General features: G+C 37.0%; 1 protein-coding gene across 1 annotated transcript in view; it reads right to left on the reverse strand.

The window, feature by feature from the left end:
- The window catches only part of drp2 (dystrophin related protein 2), a 411,043-nt gene that overhangs the window by 19,820 nt on the left and 368,032 nt on the right, over nucleotides 1-23,191 (reverse strand). Inside the window, exons 19-20 of the mRNA XM_061930041.2 lie at nucleotides 20,549-20,614; nucleotides 1,883-1,948 (exon numbers count right to left, since the gene is read on the reverse strand). Coding sequence (XP_061786025.2) covers nucleotides 1,883-1,948; nucleotides 20,549-20,614 — 132 coding nt within the window. The remainder of the gene's footprint in view (nucleotides 1-1,882; nucleotides 1,949-20,548; nucleotides 20,615-23,191) is intronic.

A 23,191-nucleotide genomic window follows, 5' to 3' on the forward strand; every position in this document is an offset into this window, starting at 1 on the left:
AAGTTATAGAAAACAAATTTTTTTTGAAATTTTAAATGAAATAACACTGCATTCAAAGTTTTTTTTTTTTGCTTTGAGCTATGTATAACCAGGGGTCTCAGACACGTTGCCCACACCTTTTAGGTGGAATTTGAAAGCTGGTGCGGCACGCGGGTTTTAAATGAATGGCGCTTGTCAGCGTCATGCGTGCCGTGATGGTACAGCATATAGCACCCACTACACCCAGCGTGCCTGATCAGCCACACGTTGTATGGGGCTTCCGCTTGCTCACGTAGGTAACCGCAAGGCATACTTGGTCAACAACCACACAGGTCACACTGACGGTGGCGGTATATAAAAAAACAAAACTTTAACACTCTTACTAATAATGCGCCACACTGTGAACCCACACCAAACAAGAATGACAAACACATTTCGGGAGAACATCTGCACCGTAACACAACATAAACACAACAGGACAAATACCCAGAATCCCATGCAGCCCTAACTCTTCCGGGATACATTATACACCTCCCCCTCACAGTGTGGCGCATTATTAGTAAGAGTGTTAAAGTTGGGTTTTTTTATACCGCCACCGTCAGTGTTGTGGTTGTTGACCAAGTATGCCTTGCTGTCACGTACGTGTGCAAGCAGAAGATGTATATTGTATAACAAGTGTTGGGCTGGCATGCTGTTAATACAGATTGTAGAGGGCGCCAAATGTTGTACCATCATGGCACGCCCTTGTTATAGCCGTAAGGGTGAAAATCGGTGATTATTAATCCCGGGTGTTTTCTGCGAGAGACACTGAAATCCGGAAGTCTCACGGGAAAATTGGGGGGTTCAGTAAGTAAGCTGCTGAGCCGCATCAGAGTGATCAAAGAGCCGCATGCGGCTCCGGAGCCGCGGGTTGCCGACCCCTGGTATATACTCACAAGAAACCGAATAGCTTTGTCTTTGACCTTTTTTTTTTTACTTACAACTATACCTAATATATAAAGGGGTGGAAAAGTGACTATTACCTGCAGGGCAAACATTAGCTAACCAGAAGGTAATAACAATGTAAACAAAAAACACCCGCTTAAAAGATCTAATACAAATGTCCCTGAGGAATGTAAGGTGGGAGTACTGTAATTACCTAACGTTACATTATTATTTTCCATAACAATTTAGCCCCCTCCACAATATTAACCCGACGTTAAAACAGAACTAGCTATTTATTGATTAGCAATTGCCGAATCATGTAACATTAGCTTAATGCTAAAAAGCCAGGTTACTATCACATTCTGTAACAGACAAATAATTTCATGTAGGCTAACGTTACCTACCTGCTACCTCTGTCTTTTTCTCCTTTCTCCTCCTCTTCTTTTCTCTTGTTTCTTCCCTGGGCACCTGACAGTTTTGGCCGTTTTGACATCTTGTGTTGATTTTTTGATGTGGTGACGTCCAAAAAGAGTCATGATACGGGAAGGGAGGGGGCGCACCGTGCGGGGGGAGGGGGGGGGGGGGGGGGGGGCGTAATGTTGTAACAAATAATATTTCTATTAAATAGGCTTTACTTTGCATTTTAATTAACGTGGGATTATTTTTTGTATTTAGAAATAATAGTACCAACTTTTTTTCTTTTTTTTTTTTCTCCAACATTTGTGGCACTGGCGTGGCGCCCCCTGATGGACGGCGCCCTTAGCATTTGCCTATACGGCCTATGCCACGGGCCGGCCCTGCACACACACACACACACACACACACACACACACACACACACACACACACACACAATTAGACCATACACACAATTGGACGACACACACACACACACACAATTAGACAACACACACACACAATTAGACCATACACACAATTAGTGCGCAGGTAACAGGAGGTTAGTTAGTAGTGTACTCACAAACTTTCATCAGGAGAAAGGCTGTCTGTGAAGAAGGAACAGTTCTGGTTCTCCATCTCTGCCAGCCTGCACACATTTACACACAAAGTTTACACACAGTTTACACACAAAGTTTACACACAAAGTTTACACACATTTACAAACAAAGTTTACACACATTTACACACAAAGTTTACACACAGTTTACACACAAGGTTTACACACAGTTTACACACAGTTTACACACATTTACAAACAAAGTTTACACACATTTACACACAAAGTTTACACACATTTACAAACAAAGTTTACACACAGTTTACACACAAAGTTTACACATATTTACACACAAAGTTTACACACATTTACAAACAAAGTTTACACACATTTACACAGAAAGTTTACACACATTTACAAACAAAGTTTACACACATTTACACAGAAATTTTACACACATTTACACAGAAAGTTTACACACATTTACAAACAAAGTTTACACACATTTACACAGAAAGTTTACACACATTTACAAACAAAGTTTACACACATTTACACAGAAATTTTACACACATTTACACAGAAAGTTTACACACATTTACAAACAAAGTTTACACACATTTACACAGAAAGTTTACACACATTTACAAACAAAGTTTACACACATTTACACAGAAAGTTTACACACATTTACACAGAAAGTTTACACATAATTACACACAAAGTTTACACACATTTACACACAAAGTTTACACACATTTACAAACAAAGTTTACACACATTTACACAGAAATCTTACACACATTTACACAGAAAGTTTACACACAGTTTACACATATTTACACACAGTTTACACACTTACACACAAAGTTTACACACATTTACAAACAAAGTTTACACACATTTACAAACAAAGTTTACACACAAAGTTTACACATATTTACACACAAAGTTTACACACATTTACACAGAAATTTTACACACATTTACACAGAAAGTTTACACACATTTACAAACAAAGTTTACACACATTTACACAGAAAGTTTACACACATTTACAAACAAAGTTTACACACATTTACACAGAAAGTTTACACATAATTACACACAAAGTTTACACACATTTACACACAAAGTTTACACACATTTACAAACAAAGTTTACACACATTTACACAGAAATCTTACACACATTTACACAGAAAGTTTACACACAAAGTTTACACATATTTACACACAGTTTACACACTTACACACAAAGTTTACACACATTTACAAACAAAGTTTACACACATTTACAAACAAAGTTTACACACAAAGTTTACACATATTTACACACAAAGTTTACACACATTTACACAGAAATTTTACACACATTTACACAGAAAGTTTACACACATTTACAAACAACGTTTACACACATTTACACAGAAAGTTTACACACATTTACAAACAAAGTTTACACACATTTACACAGAAAGTTTACACACAAAGTTTACACATAATTACACACAAAGTTTACACACATTTACACACAAAGTTTACACACATTTACAAACAAAGTTTACACACATTTACACAGAAATCTTACACACATTTACACAGAAAGTTTACACACAGTTTACACACAAAGTTTACACATATTTACACACAGTTTACACACTTACACACAAAGTTTACACACATTTACAAACAAAGTTTACACACATTTACAAACAAAGTTTACACACAAAGTTTACACATATTTACACAAAGTTTACACACATGTACACACAAAGTTTACACACATTTATACACAAAGTTTACACACATTTACAAACAAAGTTTACACACATTTACACACAAAGTTTACACACATTAACACAGAAAGTTTACACACATTTACACAGAAAGTTTACACACATTTACAAACAAAGTTTACACACATTTACACACAAAGTTTACACACATTAACACAGAAAGTTTACACACATTTACACAGAAAGTTTACACACATTTACACAGAAAGTTTACACACATTCACAGAAAGTGTGAGAGAAGGAAGTGTCAGAAGGGACAACATCAACAGATTGATGCGCCGCCACACCAGGGAGACATTTTCTCAAACACAGGACTCTTTTTTTAAATTTATTTATTTATTTTTTCTCAAGCACGGTGGCAAGTAACGTGTGTCAACGGTTTGAGGTCAGGGTTCATTTTTGCTTCAGTAAGACACAATTGCTTAGAACAAATACTTTGATGCATTGTGCACAATAAAGACGCTAAAACTAATCCAATTTTGGTCAATATATGCTAAGCTAACAGAACAAAACATTAAAGTAACAAGGCAAATAGGTGTTAGTTATATACGTTACATTTGTTAGAATAATTATGTATGCGTTATCACACAACTCTTATGCTTAAAGGCCGTTGCTGTAGGTATTATCAATTGTGCTGAAGTTGTACTTTTCTGTCTGTGCAAAGGGACAACTTGCAATCTTGGATTGCGAGTGGTCTCGTATCAGTTTCCTGCTGACTGCCAAGGGTGAACATCGAGCGCCGTGACGCAGACAAAGCAGAGACAGGGCGATATCACGAGTGTCAGCACATTTCCATTTCATGAATAATCATATATTGTGTCTAACTGGGGCTGCTGAAATGACCCGCCCCTCCCAGTTATGTAACCAGGGACCTCCCAAATAAATAGAGGAACACATGGGCTGTACCTTAGAGCGTAAGGTTGGAACTGTAACTGAGTGTACAGCCCAATACGTCTCTCCTCATTCAGCAAAATTGAACTCTGTCTCTGCATGATTCCTTGCTTCTTGTCTGTTTAATAGATGTCATCAGTGTTTGAACCTGACATATTTTAATAGGGATGTCAAATGTTTTTTTTATCAGATTAATCACATTTTGGAATGTGGATGAATGATGATTAATCACATGAATAATGAATAATCACGTCATATATATATATATATATATATATATATATATATATATATATCATTTTGTAGTGTAGCCTCTGAATCGATGCTTCCTGTGTGTTTACAAATATAAATTATTCAACCAATTACGGCACATTAGAAAAATTTGCTAAGGGACAAAAAAGAAGTCCCAAATTTAATATTTAATATATAAAAAGTCAATACTGACTATCGCCACAATAAAAGTCAATACTGATGATCGCCACAATAAAAGTCAATACTGATGATCGCCACAATAAAAGTCAATACTGACGATCGCCACAATAAAAGTCAATACTGACGATCGCCACAATTAGTCAATACTGACGATCGCCACAATAAAAGTCAATACTGACTATCGCCACAATAAAAGTCAATACTGACTATACAATAAAAGTCAATACTGACTATCGCCACAATAAAAGTCAATACTGACGATCGCCACAATAAAAGTCAATATTGATGATCGCCACAATAAAAGTTAATACTATCGCCACAATAAAAGTCAATACTGACGATCGCCACAATAAAAGTCAATACGGCTGATCGCCACAATAAAAGTCAATACTGACTATCGCCACAATAAAAGTCAATACTGACTATCGCCACAATAAAAGTCAATACTGATGATCGCCACAATAAAAGTCAATACTGACTATCGCCACAATAAAAGTCAATACTGATGATCGCCACAATAAAAGTCAATACTGATGATCGCCACAATAAAAGTCAATACTGACGATCGCCACAATAAAAGTCAATACTGACTATCGCCACAATAAGTCAATACTGACGATCGCCACAATAAAAGTCAATACTGACTATCGCCACAATAAAAGTCAATACTGATGATCGCCACAATAAAAGTCAATACTGATTATCGCCACAATAAAAGTCATTGATGATCGCCACAATAAAAGTTAATACTGACTATCGCCACAATAAAAGTCAATACTGACGATCGCCACAATAAAAGTCAATACGGCTGATCGCCACAATAAAAGTCAATACTGACTATCGCCACAATAAAAGTCAATACTGACTATCGCCACAATAAAAGTCAATACTGATGATCGCCACAATAAAAGTCAATACTGATGATCGCCACAATAAAAGTCAATACTGATGATCGCCACAATAAAAGTCAATACTGACTATCGCCACAATAAGTCAATACTGACGATCGCCACAATAAAAGTCAATACTGACTATCGCCACAATAAAAGTCAATACTGATGATCGCCACAATAAAAGTCAATACTGATTATCGCCACAATAAAAGTCAATACTGATTATCGCCACAATAAAAGTCAATACTGATGATCGCCACAATAAAAGTCAATACTGACTATCGCCACAATAAAAGTCAATACTGACTATCGCCACAATAAAAGTCAATACTGACGATCGCCACAATAAAAGTCAATATTGATGATCGCCACAATAAAAGTCAATACTGACTATCGCCACAATAAAAGTCAATACTGACTATCACCACAATAAAAGTCAATACTGATGATCGCCACAATAAAATTCAATACTGACTATCGCCACAATAAAAGTCAATACTAATGATCGCCACAATAAAAGTCAATACTGATGATCGCCACAATAAAAGTCAATACTGACTATCGCCACAATAAAAGTCAATACTGACTATCGCCACAATAAAAGTCAATACTGACTATACAATAAAAGTCAATACTGACGATCGCCACAATAAGTCAATACTGACGATCGCCACAATAAAAGTCAATACTGACTATCGACACAATAAAAGTCAATACTGACGATCGCCACAATAAAAGTCAATACTGACTATCGCCACAATAAAAGTCAATTCTGACGATCGCCACAATAAAAATCAATACTGACGATCGCCACAATAAAAGTCAATACTGACGATCGCCACAATTAGTCAATACTGACGATCGCCACAATAAAAGTCAATACTGACTATCGCCACAATAAAAGTCAATACTGACTATACAATAAAAGTCAATACTGACTATCGCCACAATAAAAGTCAATACTGATGATCGCCACAATAAAATTCAATACTGACTATCGCCACAATAAAAGTCAATACTAATGATCGCCACAATAAAAGTCAATACTGATGATCGCCACAATAAAAGTCAATACTGACTATCGCCACAATAAAAGTCAATACTGACTATCGCCACAATAAAAGTCAATACTGACTATACAATAAAAGTCAATACTGACGATCGCCACAATAAGTCAATACTGACGATCGCCACAATAAAAGTCAATACTGACTATCGACACAATAAAAGTCAATACTGACGATCGCCACAATAAAAGTCAATACTGACTATCGCCACAATAAAAGTCAATTCTGACGATCGCCACAATAAAAATCAATACTGACGATCGCCACAATAAAAGTCAATACTGACGATCGCCACAATTAGTCAATACTGACGATCGCCACAATAAAAGTCAATACTGACTATCGCCACAATAAAAGTCAATACTGACTATACAATAAAAGTCAATACTGACTATCGCCACAATAAAAGTCAATACTGATGATCGCCACAATAAAAGTCAATACTGATGATCGCCACAATAAAAGTCAATACTGACGATCGCCACAATAAAAGTCAATACTGACTATCGCCACAATAAAAGTCAATACTGACGATCGCCACAATAAAAGTCAATATTGACGATCGCCACAATAAAAGTCAATATTGATGATCGCCACAATAAAAGTTAATACTGACTATCGCCACAATAAAAGTCAATACTGATGATCGCCACAATAAAAGTCAATACTGATGATCGCCACAATAAAAGTCAATACTGACTATCGCCACAATAAAAGTCAATACTGATGATCGCCACAATAAAAGTCAATACTGATGATCGCCACAATAAAAGTCAATACTGACGATCGCCACAATAAAAGTCAATACTGATGATCGCCACAATAAAAGTCAATACTGACGATCGCCACAATAAAAGTCAATACTGACTATCGCCACAATAAAAGTCAATACTGACTATCGCCACAATAAAAGTCTATACTGACTATTGCCACAATAAAAGTCAATACTGACGATCGCCACAATAAAAGTCAATATTGATGATCGCCACAATAAAAGTTAATACTGACTATCGCCACAATAAAAGTCAATACTGATGATCGCCACAATAAAAGTCAATACTGATGATCGCCACAATAAAAGTCAATACTGATGATCGCCACAATAAAAGTCAATACTGATGATCGCCACAATAAAAGTCAATACTGACGATCGCCACAATAAAAGTCAATACTGATGATCGCCACAATAAAAGTCAATACTGACGATCGCCACAATAAAAGTCAATACTGACTATCGCCACAATAAAAGTCTATACTGACTATCGCCACAATAAAAGTCAATACTGACGATCGCCACAATAAAAGTCAATATTGATGATCGCCACAATAAAAGTTAATACTGACTATCGCCACAATAAAAGTCAATACTGATGATCGCCACAATAAAAGTCAATACTGATGATCGCCACAATAAAAGTCAATACTGACTATCGCCACAATAAAAGTCAATACTGATGATCGCCACAATAAAAGTCAATACTGATGATCGCCACAATAAAAGTCAATACTGACTATCGCCACAATAAAAGTCAATACTGATGATCGCCACAATAAAAGTCAATACTGACTATCGCCACAATAAAAGTCAATACTGACTATCGCCACAATAAAAGTCAATACTGATGATCGCCACAATAAAAGTCAATACTGATGATCGCCACAATAAAAGTCAATACTGACTATCGCCACAATAAAAGTCTATACTGACTATCGCCACAATAAAAGTCAATACTGACGATCGCCACAATAAAAGTCAATATTGATGATCGCCACAATAAAAGTTAATACTGACTATCGCCACAATAAAAGTCAATACTGATGATCGCCACAATAAAAGTCAATACTGATGATCGCCACAATAAAAGTCAATACTGACTATCGCCACAATAAAAGTCAATACTGATGATCGCCACAATAAAAGTCAATACTGATGATCGCCACAATAAAAGTCAATACTGACTATCGCCACAATAAAAGTCAATACTGATGATCGCCACAATAAAAGTCAATACTGACGATCGCCACAATAAAAGTCAATACTGACGATCGCCACAATTAGTCAATACTGACGATCGCCACAATAAAAGTCAATACTGACTATCGCCACAATAAAAGTCAATACTGACTATACAATAAAAGTCAATACTGACTATCGCCACAATAAAAGTCACTACTGACGATCGCCACAATAAAAGTCAATATTGACGATCGCCACAATAAAAGTCAATACTGACTATCGCCACAATAAAAGTCTATACTGACTATCGCCACAATAAAAGTCAATACTGACGATCGCCACAATAAAAGTCAATATTGATGATCGCCACAATAAAAGTTAATACTGACTATCGCCACAATAAAAGTCAATACTGATGATCGCCACAATAAAAGTCAATACTATCGCCACAATAAAAGTCTATACAGACTATCGCCACAATAAAAGTCAATACTGACTATCGCCACAATAAAAGTCAATACTAATGATCGCCACAATAAAAGTCAATACTGATGATCGCCACAATAAAAGTCAATACTGATGATCGCCACAATAAAAGTCAATACCGACTATCGCCACAATAAAAGTCAATACTGACGATCGCCACAATAAAAGTCAATACCGACTATCGCCACAATAAAAGTCAATATTGACGATCGCCACAATAAAAGTCAATACCGACGATCGCCACAATAAAAGTTAATACTGACGATCGCCACAATAAAAGTCAATACTGAAGATCGCCACAATAAAAGTCAATACTGACGATCGCCACAATAAAAGTCAATACTGACGATCGCCACAATAAGTCAATACTGACGATCGCCACAATAAAAGTCAATACTGACTATCGCCACAATAAAAGTCAATACTGATGATCGCCACAATAAAAGTCAATACTGATTATCGCCACAATAAAAGTCAATACTGACTATCGCCACAATAAAAGTCAATACTGACTATCGCCACAATAAAAGTCAATACTGACGATCGCCACAATAAAAGTCAATATTGACGATCGCCACAATAAAAGTCAATACTGATGATCGCCACAATAAAAGTCAATACTGACTATCGCCACAATATAAGTCAATACTGATGATCGCCACAATAAAAGTCAATACTGATGATCGCCACAATAAAAGTCAATACTGACTATCGCCACAATAAAAGTCAATACTGATGATCGCCACAATAAAAGTCAATACTGACGATCGCCACAATAAAAGTCAATACTGACGATCGCCACAATTAGTCAATACTGACGATCGCCACAATAAAAGTCAATACTGACTATCGCCACAATAAAAGTCAATACTGACTATACAATAAAAGTCAATACTGACTATCGCCACAATAAAAGTCACTACTGACGATCGCCACAATAAAAGTCAATATTGACGATCGCCACAATAAAAGTCAATACTGACTATCGCCACAATAAAAGTCAATACTGACTATCGCCACAATAAAAGTCAATACTGACGATCGCCACAATAAAAGTCAATACTGACTATCGCCACAATAAAAGTCAATACTGACTATCGCCACAATAAAAGTCAATACTGACGATCGCCACAATAAAAGTCAATACTGACTATCGCCACAATAAAAGTCAATACTGACTATCGCCACAATAAAAGTCAATACTGACTATCGCCACAATAAAAGTCAATACTGACGATCGCCACAATAAAAGTCAATACTGACTATCGCCACAATAAAAGTCAATACTGACTATCGCCACAATAAGTATATACTGACAATCGCCACAATAAAAGTCAATACTGACTATCGCCACAATAAAAGTCAATACTGATGATCGCCACAATAAAAGTCAATACTGATTATCGCCACAATAAAAGTCAATACTGACTATCGCCACAATAAAAGTCAATACTGACTATCGCCACAATAAAAGTCAATACTGACGATCGCCACAATAAAAGTCAATATTGATGATCGCCACAATAAAAGTCAATACTGACTATCGCCACAATAAAAGTCAATACTGACTATCGCCACAATAAAAGTCAATACTGACGATCGCCACAATAAAAGTCAATATTGATGATCGCCACAATAAAAGTCAATACTGACTATCGCCACAATAAAAGTCAATACTGACTATCGCCACAATAAAAGTCAATACTGACGATCGCCACAATAAAAGTCAATATTGATGATCGCCACAATAAAAGTCAATACTGACTATCGCCACAATAAAAGTCAATTCTGATGATCGCCACAATAAAAGTCAATACTGACTATCGCCACAATAAAGGTCAATACTGATGATCGCCACAATAAAAGTCAATACTGACTATCGCCACAATAAAAGTCAATACTGACTATCGCCACAATAAAAGTCAATACTGATGATCGCCACAATAAAAGTCAATACTGACTATCGCCACAATAAAAGTCAATACTGACGATCGCCACAATAAAAGTCAATACTGACGATCGCCACAATAAAAGTCAATATTGATGATCGCCACAATAAAAGTCAATACTGATGATCGCCACAATAAAAGTCAATACTGACTATCGCCACAATAAAAGTCAATACTGACGATCGCCACAATAAAAGTCAATATTGATGATCGCCACAATAAACGTCAATACTGACTATCGCCACAATAAAAGTCAATACTGACGATCGCCACAATAAAAGTCAATACTGACTATCGCCACAATAAAAGCCAATACTGATGATCACACATTTGAGTGAAAAGCCTAAAAGTGAAAGAAGACAGGTGCAGCTTTCTAGAAGTATTCAAGCTGCTGAATAAGAGAGAGAGAAGCAAGTGGTGCTAAAATCATCAGATGTGATGCTAAAAATAATGCACCCTCATTGTTATGCCAGCAAAAAAGAGGCGTTGAGCAAATAGAAGACGGATGAGATTCATCACTAAGAATATAAGAGAAAATGAGTTTTGTTGGTGCGCAGCACGCAGAGAAGGCAGGTCATGGAGGTTCAGTGACAACTTAGACAAGTCTTTTGCAACCTTTTTTGAGCCAAGGCACATTTTTTGCGTTGAAAAAAAGCGGAGGCACACCACCAGCAGAATAAATTAAAAAATAAAACTCAGTTGACAGTAAAAAGTGGTTGTTGGATATGACTTTAAAGCATAACAAGCATGCATCACTATAGCTCTTGTCTCAAAGTAGGTGTACTGTCACCACCCGTCACATCACACCCTGACTTATTTTCACTTTTTCCTGTGTGTAGTGTTTTAATTCTTGTCCTGAGCTCCTATTTTGGTGGCTTTTTGTCTTTTTTTGGTATTTCACTGTAGCAGTTTCATGTCTTCCTTTGAGCGATATTCCCCACACCTTCTTTGTTTTAGCAATGAAGAATATTTCAGTTGTTTTTATCCTTCTATGTGGGGACATTGTTGATTATCATGTCATGTTCGGATGTACTTTGTGGACGCCGTCTCTGCTGCACAGTAAGTCTTTGCTGTCGTCCAGCATTCTGTTTTTGTTTACTTTGTAGCCAGTGCAGTTTAAGTTTCGTTCTGCATAGCCTTCCCTAAGCTTCAATGCCTTTTCTTAGGGGCACTCACCTTTTGTTTATTTTTGGTTGAAGCATTAGACACCTTTTTACCTGCACCCTGCCTCCCGCTGTTTCCCACATCTACAAAGCAATTAGCTACCTGCTGCCACCTACTGATATGGAAGAGTATTACACGGTTACTCCGCCCAGCTCTAGACGGCACCGACACTCAACAACAACACATCGTTTGCAGACTACAATTACTGCTTTGCAAACAATATTTTTAACCCAAATAGGCGAAATGAGATCATCTCCCACGTAAGGCTGAAACGACGCGTCGACGTCATCGGTTACGTAAATACGTCGACGCCGTTTTTATGCTTCGACGCGTCGCATATTTACGTCACACTGCCGTCATGGCGGAGCGCAAAGCAGATGATGCGAGCGGTGCGAGCGAGGGAAAAAAAGCACGCCAAAAGTCGTCAAAAGTGTGGGAGTATTTCAATAAACGGCCTAATAATGTTGTAGCGGTGAACAGCTGTCTCGTCAGCTGACGCGCGAGCTCGCAACCGTGGCTGCTTAGCAACCAGCCAAACCCCACTTAATAAAATTATATTTTATCTTAGAGCACATCCGCATCCCTATTAACCGAGGCAACCCCAGGAAATGTACAGGTAAAAGCCAGTAAATTAGAATATTTTGAAAAACTTGATTTATTTCAGTAATTGCATTCAAAAGGTGTAACTTGTACATTATATTTATTCATTGCACACAGACTGATGCATTCAAATGTTTATTTCATTTAATTTTGATGATTTGAAGTGGCAACAAATGAAAATCCAAAATTCCGTGTGTCACAAAATTAGAATATTACTTAAGGCTAATACAAAAAAGGGATTTTTAGAAATGTTGGCCAACTGAAAAGTATGAAAATGAAAAATATGAGCATGTACAATACTCAATACTTGGTTGGAGCTCCTTTTGCCTCAATTACTGCGTTAATGCGGCGTGGCATGGAGTCGATGAGTTTCTGGCACTGCTCAGGTGTTATGAGAGCCCAGGTTGCTCTGATAGTGGCCTTCAACTCTTCTGCGTTTTTGGGTCTGGCATTCTGCATCTTCCTTTTCACAATACCCCACAGATTTTCTATGGGGCTAAGGTCAGGGGAGTTGGCGGGCCAATTTAGAACAGAAATACCATGGTCCGTAAACCAGGCACGGGTAGATTTTGCGCTGTGTGCAGGCGCCAAGTCCTGTTGGAACTTGAAATCTCCATCTCCATAGAGCAGGTCAGCAGCAGGAAGCATGAAGTGCTCTAAAACTTGCTGGTAGACGGCTGCGTTGACCCTGGATCTCAGGAAACAGAGTGGACCGACACCAGCAGATGACATGGCACCCCAAACCATCACTGATGGTGGAAACTTTACACTAGACTTCAGGCAACGTGGATCCTGTGCCTCTCCTGTCTTCCTCCAGACTCTGGGACCTCGATTTCCAAAGGAAATGCAAAATTTGCATGGTTGGGTGATGGTTTGGGGTGCCATGTCATCTGCTGGTGTCGGTCCACTCTGTTTCCTGAGATCCAGGGTCAACGCAGCCGTCTACCAGCTAGTTTTAGAGCACTTCATGCTTCCTGCTGCTGACCTGCTCTATGGAGATGGAGATTTCAAGTTCCAACAGGACTTGGCGCCTGCACACAGCGCAAAATCTACCCGTGCCTGGTTTACGGACCATGGTATTTCTGTTCTAAATTGGCCCGCCAACTCCCCTGACCTTAGCCCCATAGAAAATCTGTGGGGTATTGTGAAAAGGAAGATGCAGAATGCCAGACCCAAAAACGCAGAAGAGTTGAAGGCCACTATCAGAGCAACCTGGGCTCTCATAACACCTGAGCAGTGCCAGAAACTCATCGACTCCATGCCACGCCGCATTAACGCAGTAATTGAGGCAAAAGGAGCTCCAACCAAGTATTGAGTATTGTACATGCTCATATTTTTCATTTTCATACTTTTCAGTTGGCCAACATTTCTAAAAATCCCTTTTTTGTATTAGCCTTAAGTAATATTCTAATTTTGTGACACACGGAATTTTGGATTTTCATTTGTTGCCACTTCAAATCATCAAAATTAAATGAAATAAACATTTGAATGCATCAGTCTGTGTGCAATGAATAAATATAATGTACAAGTTACACCTTTTGAATGCAATTACTGAAATAAATCAAGTTTTTCAAAATATTCTAATTTACTGGCTTTTACCTGTATATAATTCGGCATTATTTCGGCCAGTCGGCTTATATGATCAGAACCGATCAGTTTACGTTCATGCGCAGGTATAACGTGGCGCGCTCCTGTCTCATCTGCTGGTGCGCGAGCCCAGTAATTAGACAGCTTTGTCAAATCAAGGAGTACAAAAGACGCCAGCGCAGAGTGGAAAAAGGTTTAGTTTATTACAGATAACCCAGAGTTGTGCCAAAAGTATGTACGATTTAATATTTCTCTTCGTGGGTGTGGCGCACCTGTTGCGCTGGTGAGATTGGGGGGGTGGGGGGGTGCATGTAGCGTGCTTAGTCTGGAGGCTAAATACACACAGTGTGTTATGTAACTGTTGTTTAGTGTTGATATTCTTTGCTTAGTTTGATAAATGTTGGAGCAGTTTGCTTCATCAGGAAGGGTGAAGTCGCTCAATTTAAAGTGTTGGATTTAACTGTGTTGGATCATTGGCTGCTGGTGAGGGCATAGAAAAAGGGGCATTTTTCTACCAGTAGACAGCGTTTAAGATTGAGTGTTTCACTGCTAAATTAATAATATATTTATATTGAATATGGATGTTAAATATGTACCGTATATTACCAAATAACCGCCCATGTCCTAATAGCCGCCCGGGGTCTGACCCCATTTTGTGAATTAACCGCCTCTTCCTAATAACCGCCTATGTCCAAATAGCCGCCCATGGGCTGTTATTTGCATAATTTAGATTAAAATGCTACTGGGGTTGCGTTTGCTGCAGTATTATTGTTTTGATGGTTTTATAGAGTACTTGGTACCATCATTTTATTTTTCCTTTATGCTGCTTTATTTAAAACTTGGAGTACTGTAACCTTTATTTTATTTAAGTGACACTATTATTGTTCTGTTTTGATGGTGAGTTTTATACTTGATTACTTGGTACCATAATTTTTTTTTTCCCGGTAGGCTGCTTTATTTAAAAAGTTGATTTATTTTTAGTATTGGTATTCTATTTGACAATTGTTGCACTACTGCCATGTTGAGCTCTTGTCCTTTGATAGCCTACCTCATGTTGATCTATTTTTTGTTTGTATGTTTACAATAGCTTTTACATTTAAAGTTTCTTGTACGAAAAAAATAATACTGGACAGTAACCATTGTAACCAAATAATGGCCTGGTGCAGGCTGGTGCAAAAATAAATAAAAGCCTTGTGCAAATAACCGCCTGCTTCTTTTAAACGCCTGTCTCCAAAATCGATTTTGTGAAATAAACGCCCGGGCTACTATTTGGTAATATACGGTATCTAAATAGGTGGTTAATTGGTTAGGTATTTATGTATTTGCATATTGGGGTTTCTGCTGCATTTATCTATTGTGTTTCTGGGTTTAAATGTATTTTATATGTACCTTGGTGCATTTATGTTGAGACAATTTATTTAAAAATCTGTTTTAACTTAAAGGGAAAAGATGTGTCCATTTTCTTGCACTTGTTTAATGGTTAAGAGTTTGATAGCCTAATTAATAATTGTAAATTATGGGATTGATAATTGATTGATTTTTTACAGCATGTTGTGGTGTTTTGTCCTTAAAGGTTTTTCACCTACTAAAGAAGCTAAAGGCTACTAAAGACAGCTAATGACAGCTAAAGAAACTAAAGTCTACTAACACTGCTAAAGACTGCTAAAAAGACTAAAGAAGAAAAAAGAAGCTGTTTCTTGGTTGGAAAAACTGTTGCAAACTAAAGGAAAATAAAAGGAAAAAGTAACTACGGTCTGGTCTTTTGAGTGAAATCCAGAAGCCACATTCAGCATTGGTACATCCCTTCAAGTGTGGGATAAGCACAGCGAAAAAAGCAAAAACACTTGACAGTTGTTGTATGCACACTGTGTCGAGCGGAAATGGCCTATCATAGCAGCACAACGGCTATGAAGGAACATTTGAAAAGAAAACACCCGACAGCGTTCTTGCCATCACCATCAACTAGTCAATCGTCCGCGTGAGTATACGTTGTCATCATTACACAAAATCATGAATGTGTCATTTGTATCTGCGTTGTAAATTCATAAACTAAAGCACCGTTTCGCTCTGAGAGGCGCGTTTGGCGTGCCTGTTCAGTGTTTACAAAGACGCTAACGTTAATTAGTTGTGCAAATACCTTTTACAACATTAACAGTTACATATACTATGTACAAACCAACAATTAACTTTCACTTTAATCATACTATCATTGTTGTGTTATTAAGCAAAATAAGCAATACTTTTACTTTTGTTGAAATGTTTACACTGTTACAGAATATTTCGTTTTGCACTTTTTTGTATTGGATGTTTATCTTTATTTTTGCACATTTTAAAGCAAAATAAGCAATACTTTTACTTTAGAAATGCTTATACTATTGCGGAATATTAAGATTTGCACTGGATGTTTACTTTTATATTTGCACATTAAAAAGCAAATAAGCTACTTTTAATTTTGTTAAATGTTAAAAGTTTTAAATGTTTACATTGTTACAGAATATTTTGTCATGTTGTTGTCAATGTTGACTGAGTGGCCATACTTTTTTTTTTTTGTAAATAAAAGTCATGCCTTTTGAAAAAACTGGCCAACATTTATTTTTTCATCTGCATTTTAAATAAAAAAAATAATCGGTAAAAGGAAAAATAATCTATAGATTAATCGAAAAAAAATAATCTATAGATTAACCGATTAATCGAAAAAAATAATCTATAGATTAATCGATAGAAAAATAATCGTTAGCTGCAGCCTTACTCCCACGGCACACCGGACTGTATCTCATTAGTGTGCCGCGGCACAGTGGTTGGAAAAACACTGACTTAGAGGATGACTTTTGGCAAAAACCAGCCCATAATATGAGATAATATGAGCAAAGAGGTTTAAAAGGAAGAGAGTCACAAGAAGATGAAGATGGAGAAGACAGATAAGAAGATAATAAAAGAAAGAGGACTATTGTGCCCCTCCAGTTGCGTGTAAAAGCAGCAGTGTGCAACTACCTTGGGGGAGGTAACACACAATAACACACTTTGCAGCACACACACACACGCACCCACGCACACACACACACCGAAATGAATGCGTGTGTTTTTGGGCCCCGCCTTTGGGATGGCAGCCTTCCAGTTTATAACCCGTCAAAGAGACGCTGATCCACAGCGAAACCTCCCAGGTGACCATTGGGCTCGGCGGGTGACGAGCCACTAGGCACCGTGGACCTGCTGACCTCACACACACACACACACACACACACACACACACACACACACACACACACACACACACACACACACACACACACACACACACACTCTGTGCTTCTGGGCTTGGGTTGGTGCAACAAAGCCAAAAGGGAGGCTAACGTTGAGACTAAGGCTGCAGCTAACGATTATTTTTCTATCGATTAATCTATAGATTTTTTTTTTTTTTTCGATTAATCGGTTAATCTATAGATTATTATTTTTCGATCAATCTATAAATTATTTTTCCTTTTACCGATTATTTTTTTAATTTAAAATAAAGATGAAAAAATAAATGTTGGCCAGTTTTTTCAAAAGGCATGACTTTTATTTACAAAAAAAAAAAAGTATGGTCACTCAGTCAACATTGACAACAACATGACAAAATATTCTGTAACAATGTAAACATTTAAAACTTTTAACATTTAACAAAATTAAAAGTAGCTTATTCGCTTTTTAATGTGCAAATATAAAAGTAAACATCCAGTGCAAATCTTAATATTCTGCAATAGTATAAGCATTTCAAAAGTAAAAGTATTGCTTATTTTGCTTTAAAATGTGCAAAAATAAAGATAAACATCCAATACAAAAAAGTGCAAAACGAAATATTCTGTAACAGTGTAAACATTTCAACAAAAGTAAAAGTATTGCTTATTTTGCTTAATAACACAACAATGATAGTATGATTAAAGTGAAAGTTAATTGTTGGTTTGTACATAGTATGTGTAACTGTTAATGTTGTAAAAGGTATTTGCACAACTAATTAACGTTAGCGTCTTTGTAAACACTGAACAGGCACGCCAAACGCGCCTCTCAGAGCGAAACAGTGTTTAAGTTTATGAATTTACAACGCAGATACAAATTACACATTCATGATTTTGTGTAATGATGACAACGTATACTCACGCGGACGATTGACTAGTTGATGGTGATGGCAAGAACGCTGTCGGGTGTTTTCTTTTCAAATGTTCCTTCATAGCCGTTGTGCTGCTATGATAGGCCATTTCCGCTCGACACAGTGTGCATACAACAACTGTCAAGTGTTTTGCTTTTTTCGCTGTGCTTATCCCACACTTGAAGGGATGTACCAATGCTGAATGTGGCTTCTGGATTTCACTCAAAAGACCAGACCGTAGTTACTTTTTCCTTTTATTTTCCTTTAGTTTGCAACAGTTTTTCCAACAAAGAAACAGCTTCTTTTTTCTTCTTTAGTCTTTTTAGCAGTCTTTAGCAGTGTTAGTAGACTTTAGTTTCTTTAGCTGTCATTAGCTGTCTTTAGTAGCCTTTAGTAGCCTTTAGCTTCTTTAGTAGGTGAAAAACCTTTAAGGACAAAACACCACAAGATTAACATGCTGTAAAAAATCAATCAATTATCAATCCCATAATTTACAATTATTAATTAGGCTATCAAACTCTTAACCATTAAACAAGTGCAAGAAAATGGACACATATTTTCCCTTTAAGTTAAAACAGATTTTAAATAAATTGTCTCAACATAAATGCACCAAGATACATATAAAATACATTTAAACCCAGAAACACAATAGATAAATGCAACAGAAAACCCAATATGCAAATACATAAATACCTAACCAATTAACCACCTATTTAGATACATATTTAAAATCCATATTCGATATAAATATATTATTAATTTAGCAGTGAAACACTCAATCTTAAACGCTGTCTACTGGTAGAAAAATGCCCCTTTTTCTATGCCCTCACCAGCAGCCAATGATCCAACACAGTTAAATCCAACACTTTAAGTTGAGCGACTTCACCCTCCTGATGAAGCAAACTGCTCCAACATTTATCAAACTAAGCAAAGAATATCAACACTAAACAACAGTTACATAACACACCGTGTGTATTTAGCCTCCAGACTAAGCACGCTACATGCACCCCCCCCCCAATCTCACCAGCGCAACAGGTGTGCCACACCCACGAAGAGAAATATTAAATCTTACATACTTTTGGCACAACTCTGGGTTTTCTGTAATGAACTAAACCTTTTTCCACTCTGCGCTGGCGTCTTTTGTACTCCTTGATTTGACAAAGCTGTCTAATTATTGGGCTCGCGCACCAGCAGATGAGACGGGAGCGCGCCGCGTTATACCTGCGCGTGAACGTAAACTGATCGGCTCTGATTTTATAAGCCGACTAGCCGAAATAATGCCAAATTACTGTATATATATTTCCTGGGGTTGCCTAGGTGAATAGGGATGCGATTGTGCTCTAAGATAAAATATAATTTTATTGAGTGGGGTTTGGCTGGTTGCTAAGCAGCCACGGTTGCGAGCTCGCGCGTCAGCTGACGAGACAGCTGTTCGCCGCTACAACATTATTAGGCCGTTTATTGAAATACTCCCACACTTTTGACGACTTTTGGCGTGCTTTTTTCCCTCGCTCGCACCGCTCGCATCGTCTGCTTTGCGCTCCGCCATGACGGCAGTGTGACGTAAATATGCGACGCGTCGAAGCATAAAAACGGCGTCGACGTATTTACGTAACCGATGACGTCGACTACGTCGACGCGTCGTTTCAGCCTTAGTTGAGACTGTGCACCAACTCTGGTTGCCAGCGCGGAGCGTTAGAGAGCAGGAAAAGGCAGAGGAGGCGTGGCTTGTGTGAGACGTACCTGCTTGCATAATGTTCAATCCTGCTGTGTGTGTCCGCATGCGGCATCCTGGGCGACGAGCACGGCCTGCCAACAACAACAACAACTTCATCAGGAACTCCTCACCTCTTGTGACCATGCAGAGAAGTTCATACTCTAACAAACAGAACACAGCAAGTGAAGGTCAACAGAACACTGTCAGACACCAAACACTGCAACACAGGCGTCCCACAGGGTTGCGTTGTATCACCAACACTATTTACATTGTACACCAATGATTGTAGGACTGTGCACCCTAACAATTATATGGTGAAATTTGCGGACGATACCGTGCTCCTAAGCCTTCTACACAAGGATACGGACCCCTCTGTGTACCAAGACGAGATAGACCTATTTATTAGGTGGTGTGACACTAACCATCTTATTTCAAATGTGACCAAGACACAGGAAATGGTTTTGGATCCGAGGAAAGTGACTGACCATGAGCCAGTGGTCATCAAAAATCAGGAAATCACCCAGGTATCCTCATATAAATATTTAGGGGTTCATATTGATAATCTTCTCTACTGGAAGACACATATTGACAAACTGTGCAATAGACTGCAACAGAGGCTATATTTTTTGCGAAGATTAAGATTGTACGGCGTAAGCAGCCATATCATGATGATTTTCTACCGTGCCATTGTAGAGAGCATCATTAGATACGGGATCACCTCATGGTTTGGCAACCTAACCGTTAAGCTAAAAAGCAAACTGGCCGGCATGCATAAAACGGCAATGAAAATCGTAGGGAGGAAAGAATATGAGTCTATACAGAGCATCTATGAGCAGGCAGTTAGGAAAAAAGCTAAGAAAATTATTTCCAACTCACAACACCCACCCTTTCCTGAATATGGAACCCTGCCATCAGGGAGAAGACTCCGGGTCCCACTATGCAAATCTAACCGCCTTAAATTATCATTTGTCCCAGCCTCCATTAAGCTGACCAACAATGTGCAATAGAATTTTAATACATAGGTTAGCACTTTTTTAGCACATAGCACTTTAGCACATATCACTTTAGAACTAAGCACTTTAGCACACAGCACTTTATCCATGAGCTCTAGTGCAATGCACATTGGTACTTTATCTTTATCTCCATACTGTAGATTTTATGCCTACATCAAAGTGCCACCTATGTCTATCAAGCTCCATGTTCTGATGTTTAAATGTTAGTTGTATGGTTGTGGTTGTGTCTGTGCTTGTGTTTTTGTTCTGTTGTTTTTGAGTATGTTAAGAAAGCAATGATGCACTGTGCCCAAGACAAATTTCCCCGCGGGGACAATAAAGTTGAACCTTGACCTTGACCTTGACCTTAAACATTTTATGTTTATTGGGACCATAACCCACAACAAGTTCATACTGTAAACATATTATGTTTATTGGGACCATAATCCCAAAGAATAGAAGTTAATATTGTAAAGATCATTTGTTTGTGAGCAGGATTAAAAGTGCTGATGTAGTTAGCATCAAATAACCTCCACATTATGCTGCTTTACAATTTCTTTTGATACATTTTTTATCCTTCCCTAATAAAATATAGTTTGTGTTTTTAAAAAAAAAATTAAAAAAAAATGAAATAACTAAAAATCTAATTGAGTTATTGATATTTGTTGAAAATAATTGCACAATTTGGTGCTCAACTCATTTATGATTGCTAGATTTTCATTTCACGTTGCAAAAAATATATATGAATTTAAATCATGTATTTTTAGATTGGTAAACTGACATAGAAATACTTTTTTTTTTTTTTTTTTTAAACAGTGCGATCATTTTATTATCTCTAGAAATGTATAAAAGCACATCATTTTTAGTTGAATAAAAATCTAATAAAACTTAGACTTCCTTTTATTGTTATTCAAATGTGAACTTTACAGTGCAGATGAGAAGACATTTTGTTGCATTAGCTCATGGCAGTGCAGGACAAAAGAGCAATATAAATAAATAGATTACTGTACAGATAAATATGTCACACTTTTGTATATGCATCCACGTTTATGGATGTATGTTATATTTATAAAACCTGATTTATTAAAGCTATGTACATTTCAGTGGGAGTTTACTTTCAGATTATATATATAACATGTTTATACATTTTTTTTAAAGGTACAAATATTTTTGATTAATACAAATTAAACAAATATACAACAACATCAAATGTAAACTGGTACTTTTTATATATATATATATATATATATATATATATATATATATATATATATATATATATATATGTGGGAAAAAAAATCACAAGACTACTTCATCTCTACAGGCCTGTTTCATGGGGGGTTCCCTCAATAATCAGAAATCTCCTGATGATTGAGGGAACCCCTCATGAAACAGGCCTGTGTGAATGAATGGGTTCTACATGTAAAGCGACTTTGGGTACTTAGAAAAGCGCTATATAAATCCCAGGTATTATATATATATATATATATATATATATATACAAAAAGTACCAGTATACATTTTTATGTTGTTATATATTTGTAAAATTTTTATTGATCAAAAATATATGTACTTTTTAAAAATGGATAATATATATATATATATATATATATATATATATATATATATATATATATATATATATATATATATATATATATATATCCTCCCAGTCTT

This window comes from Nerophis lumbriciformis, linkage group LG36 (genome assembly GCF_033978685.3).
Source record: "Nerophis lumbriciformis linkage group LG36, RoL_Nlum_v2.1, whole genome shotgun sequence".
Lineage (NCBI taxonomy): Eukaryota > Metazoa > Chordata > Actinopteri > Syngnathiformes > Syngnathidae > Nerophis > Nerophis lumbriciformis.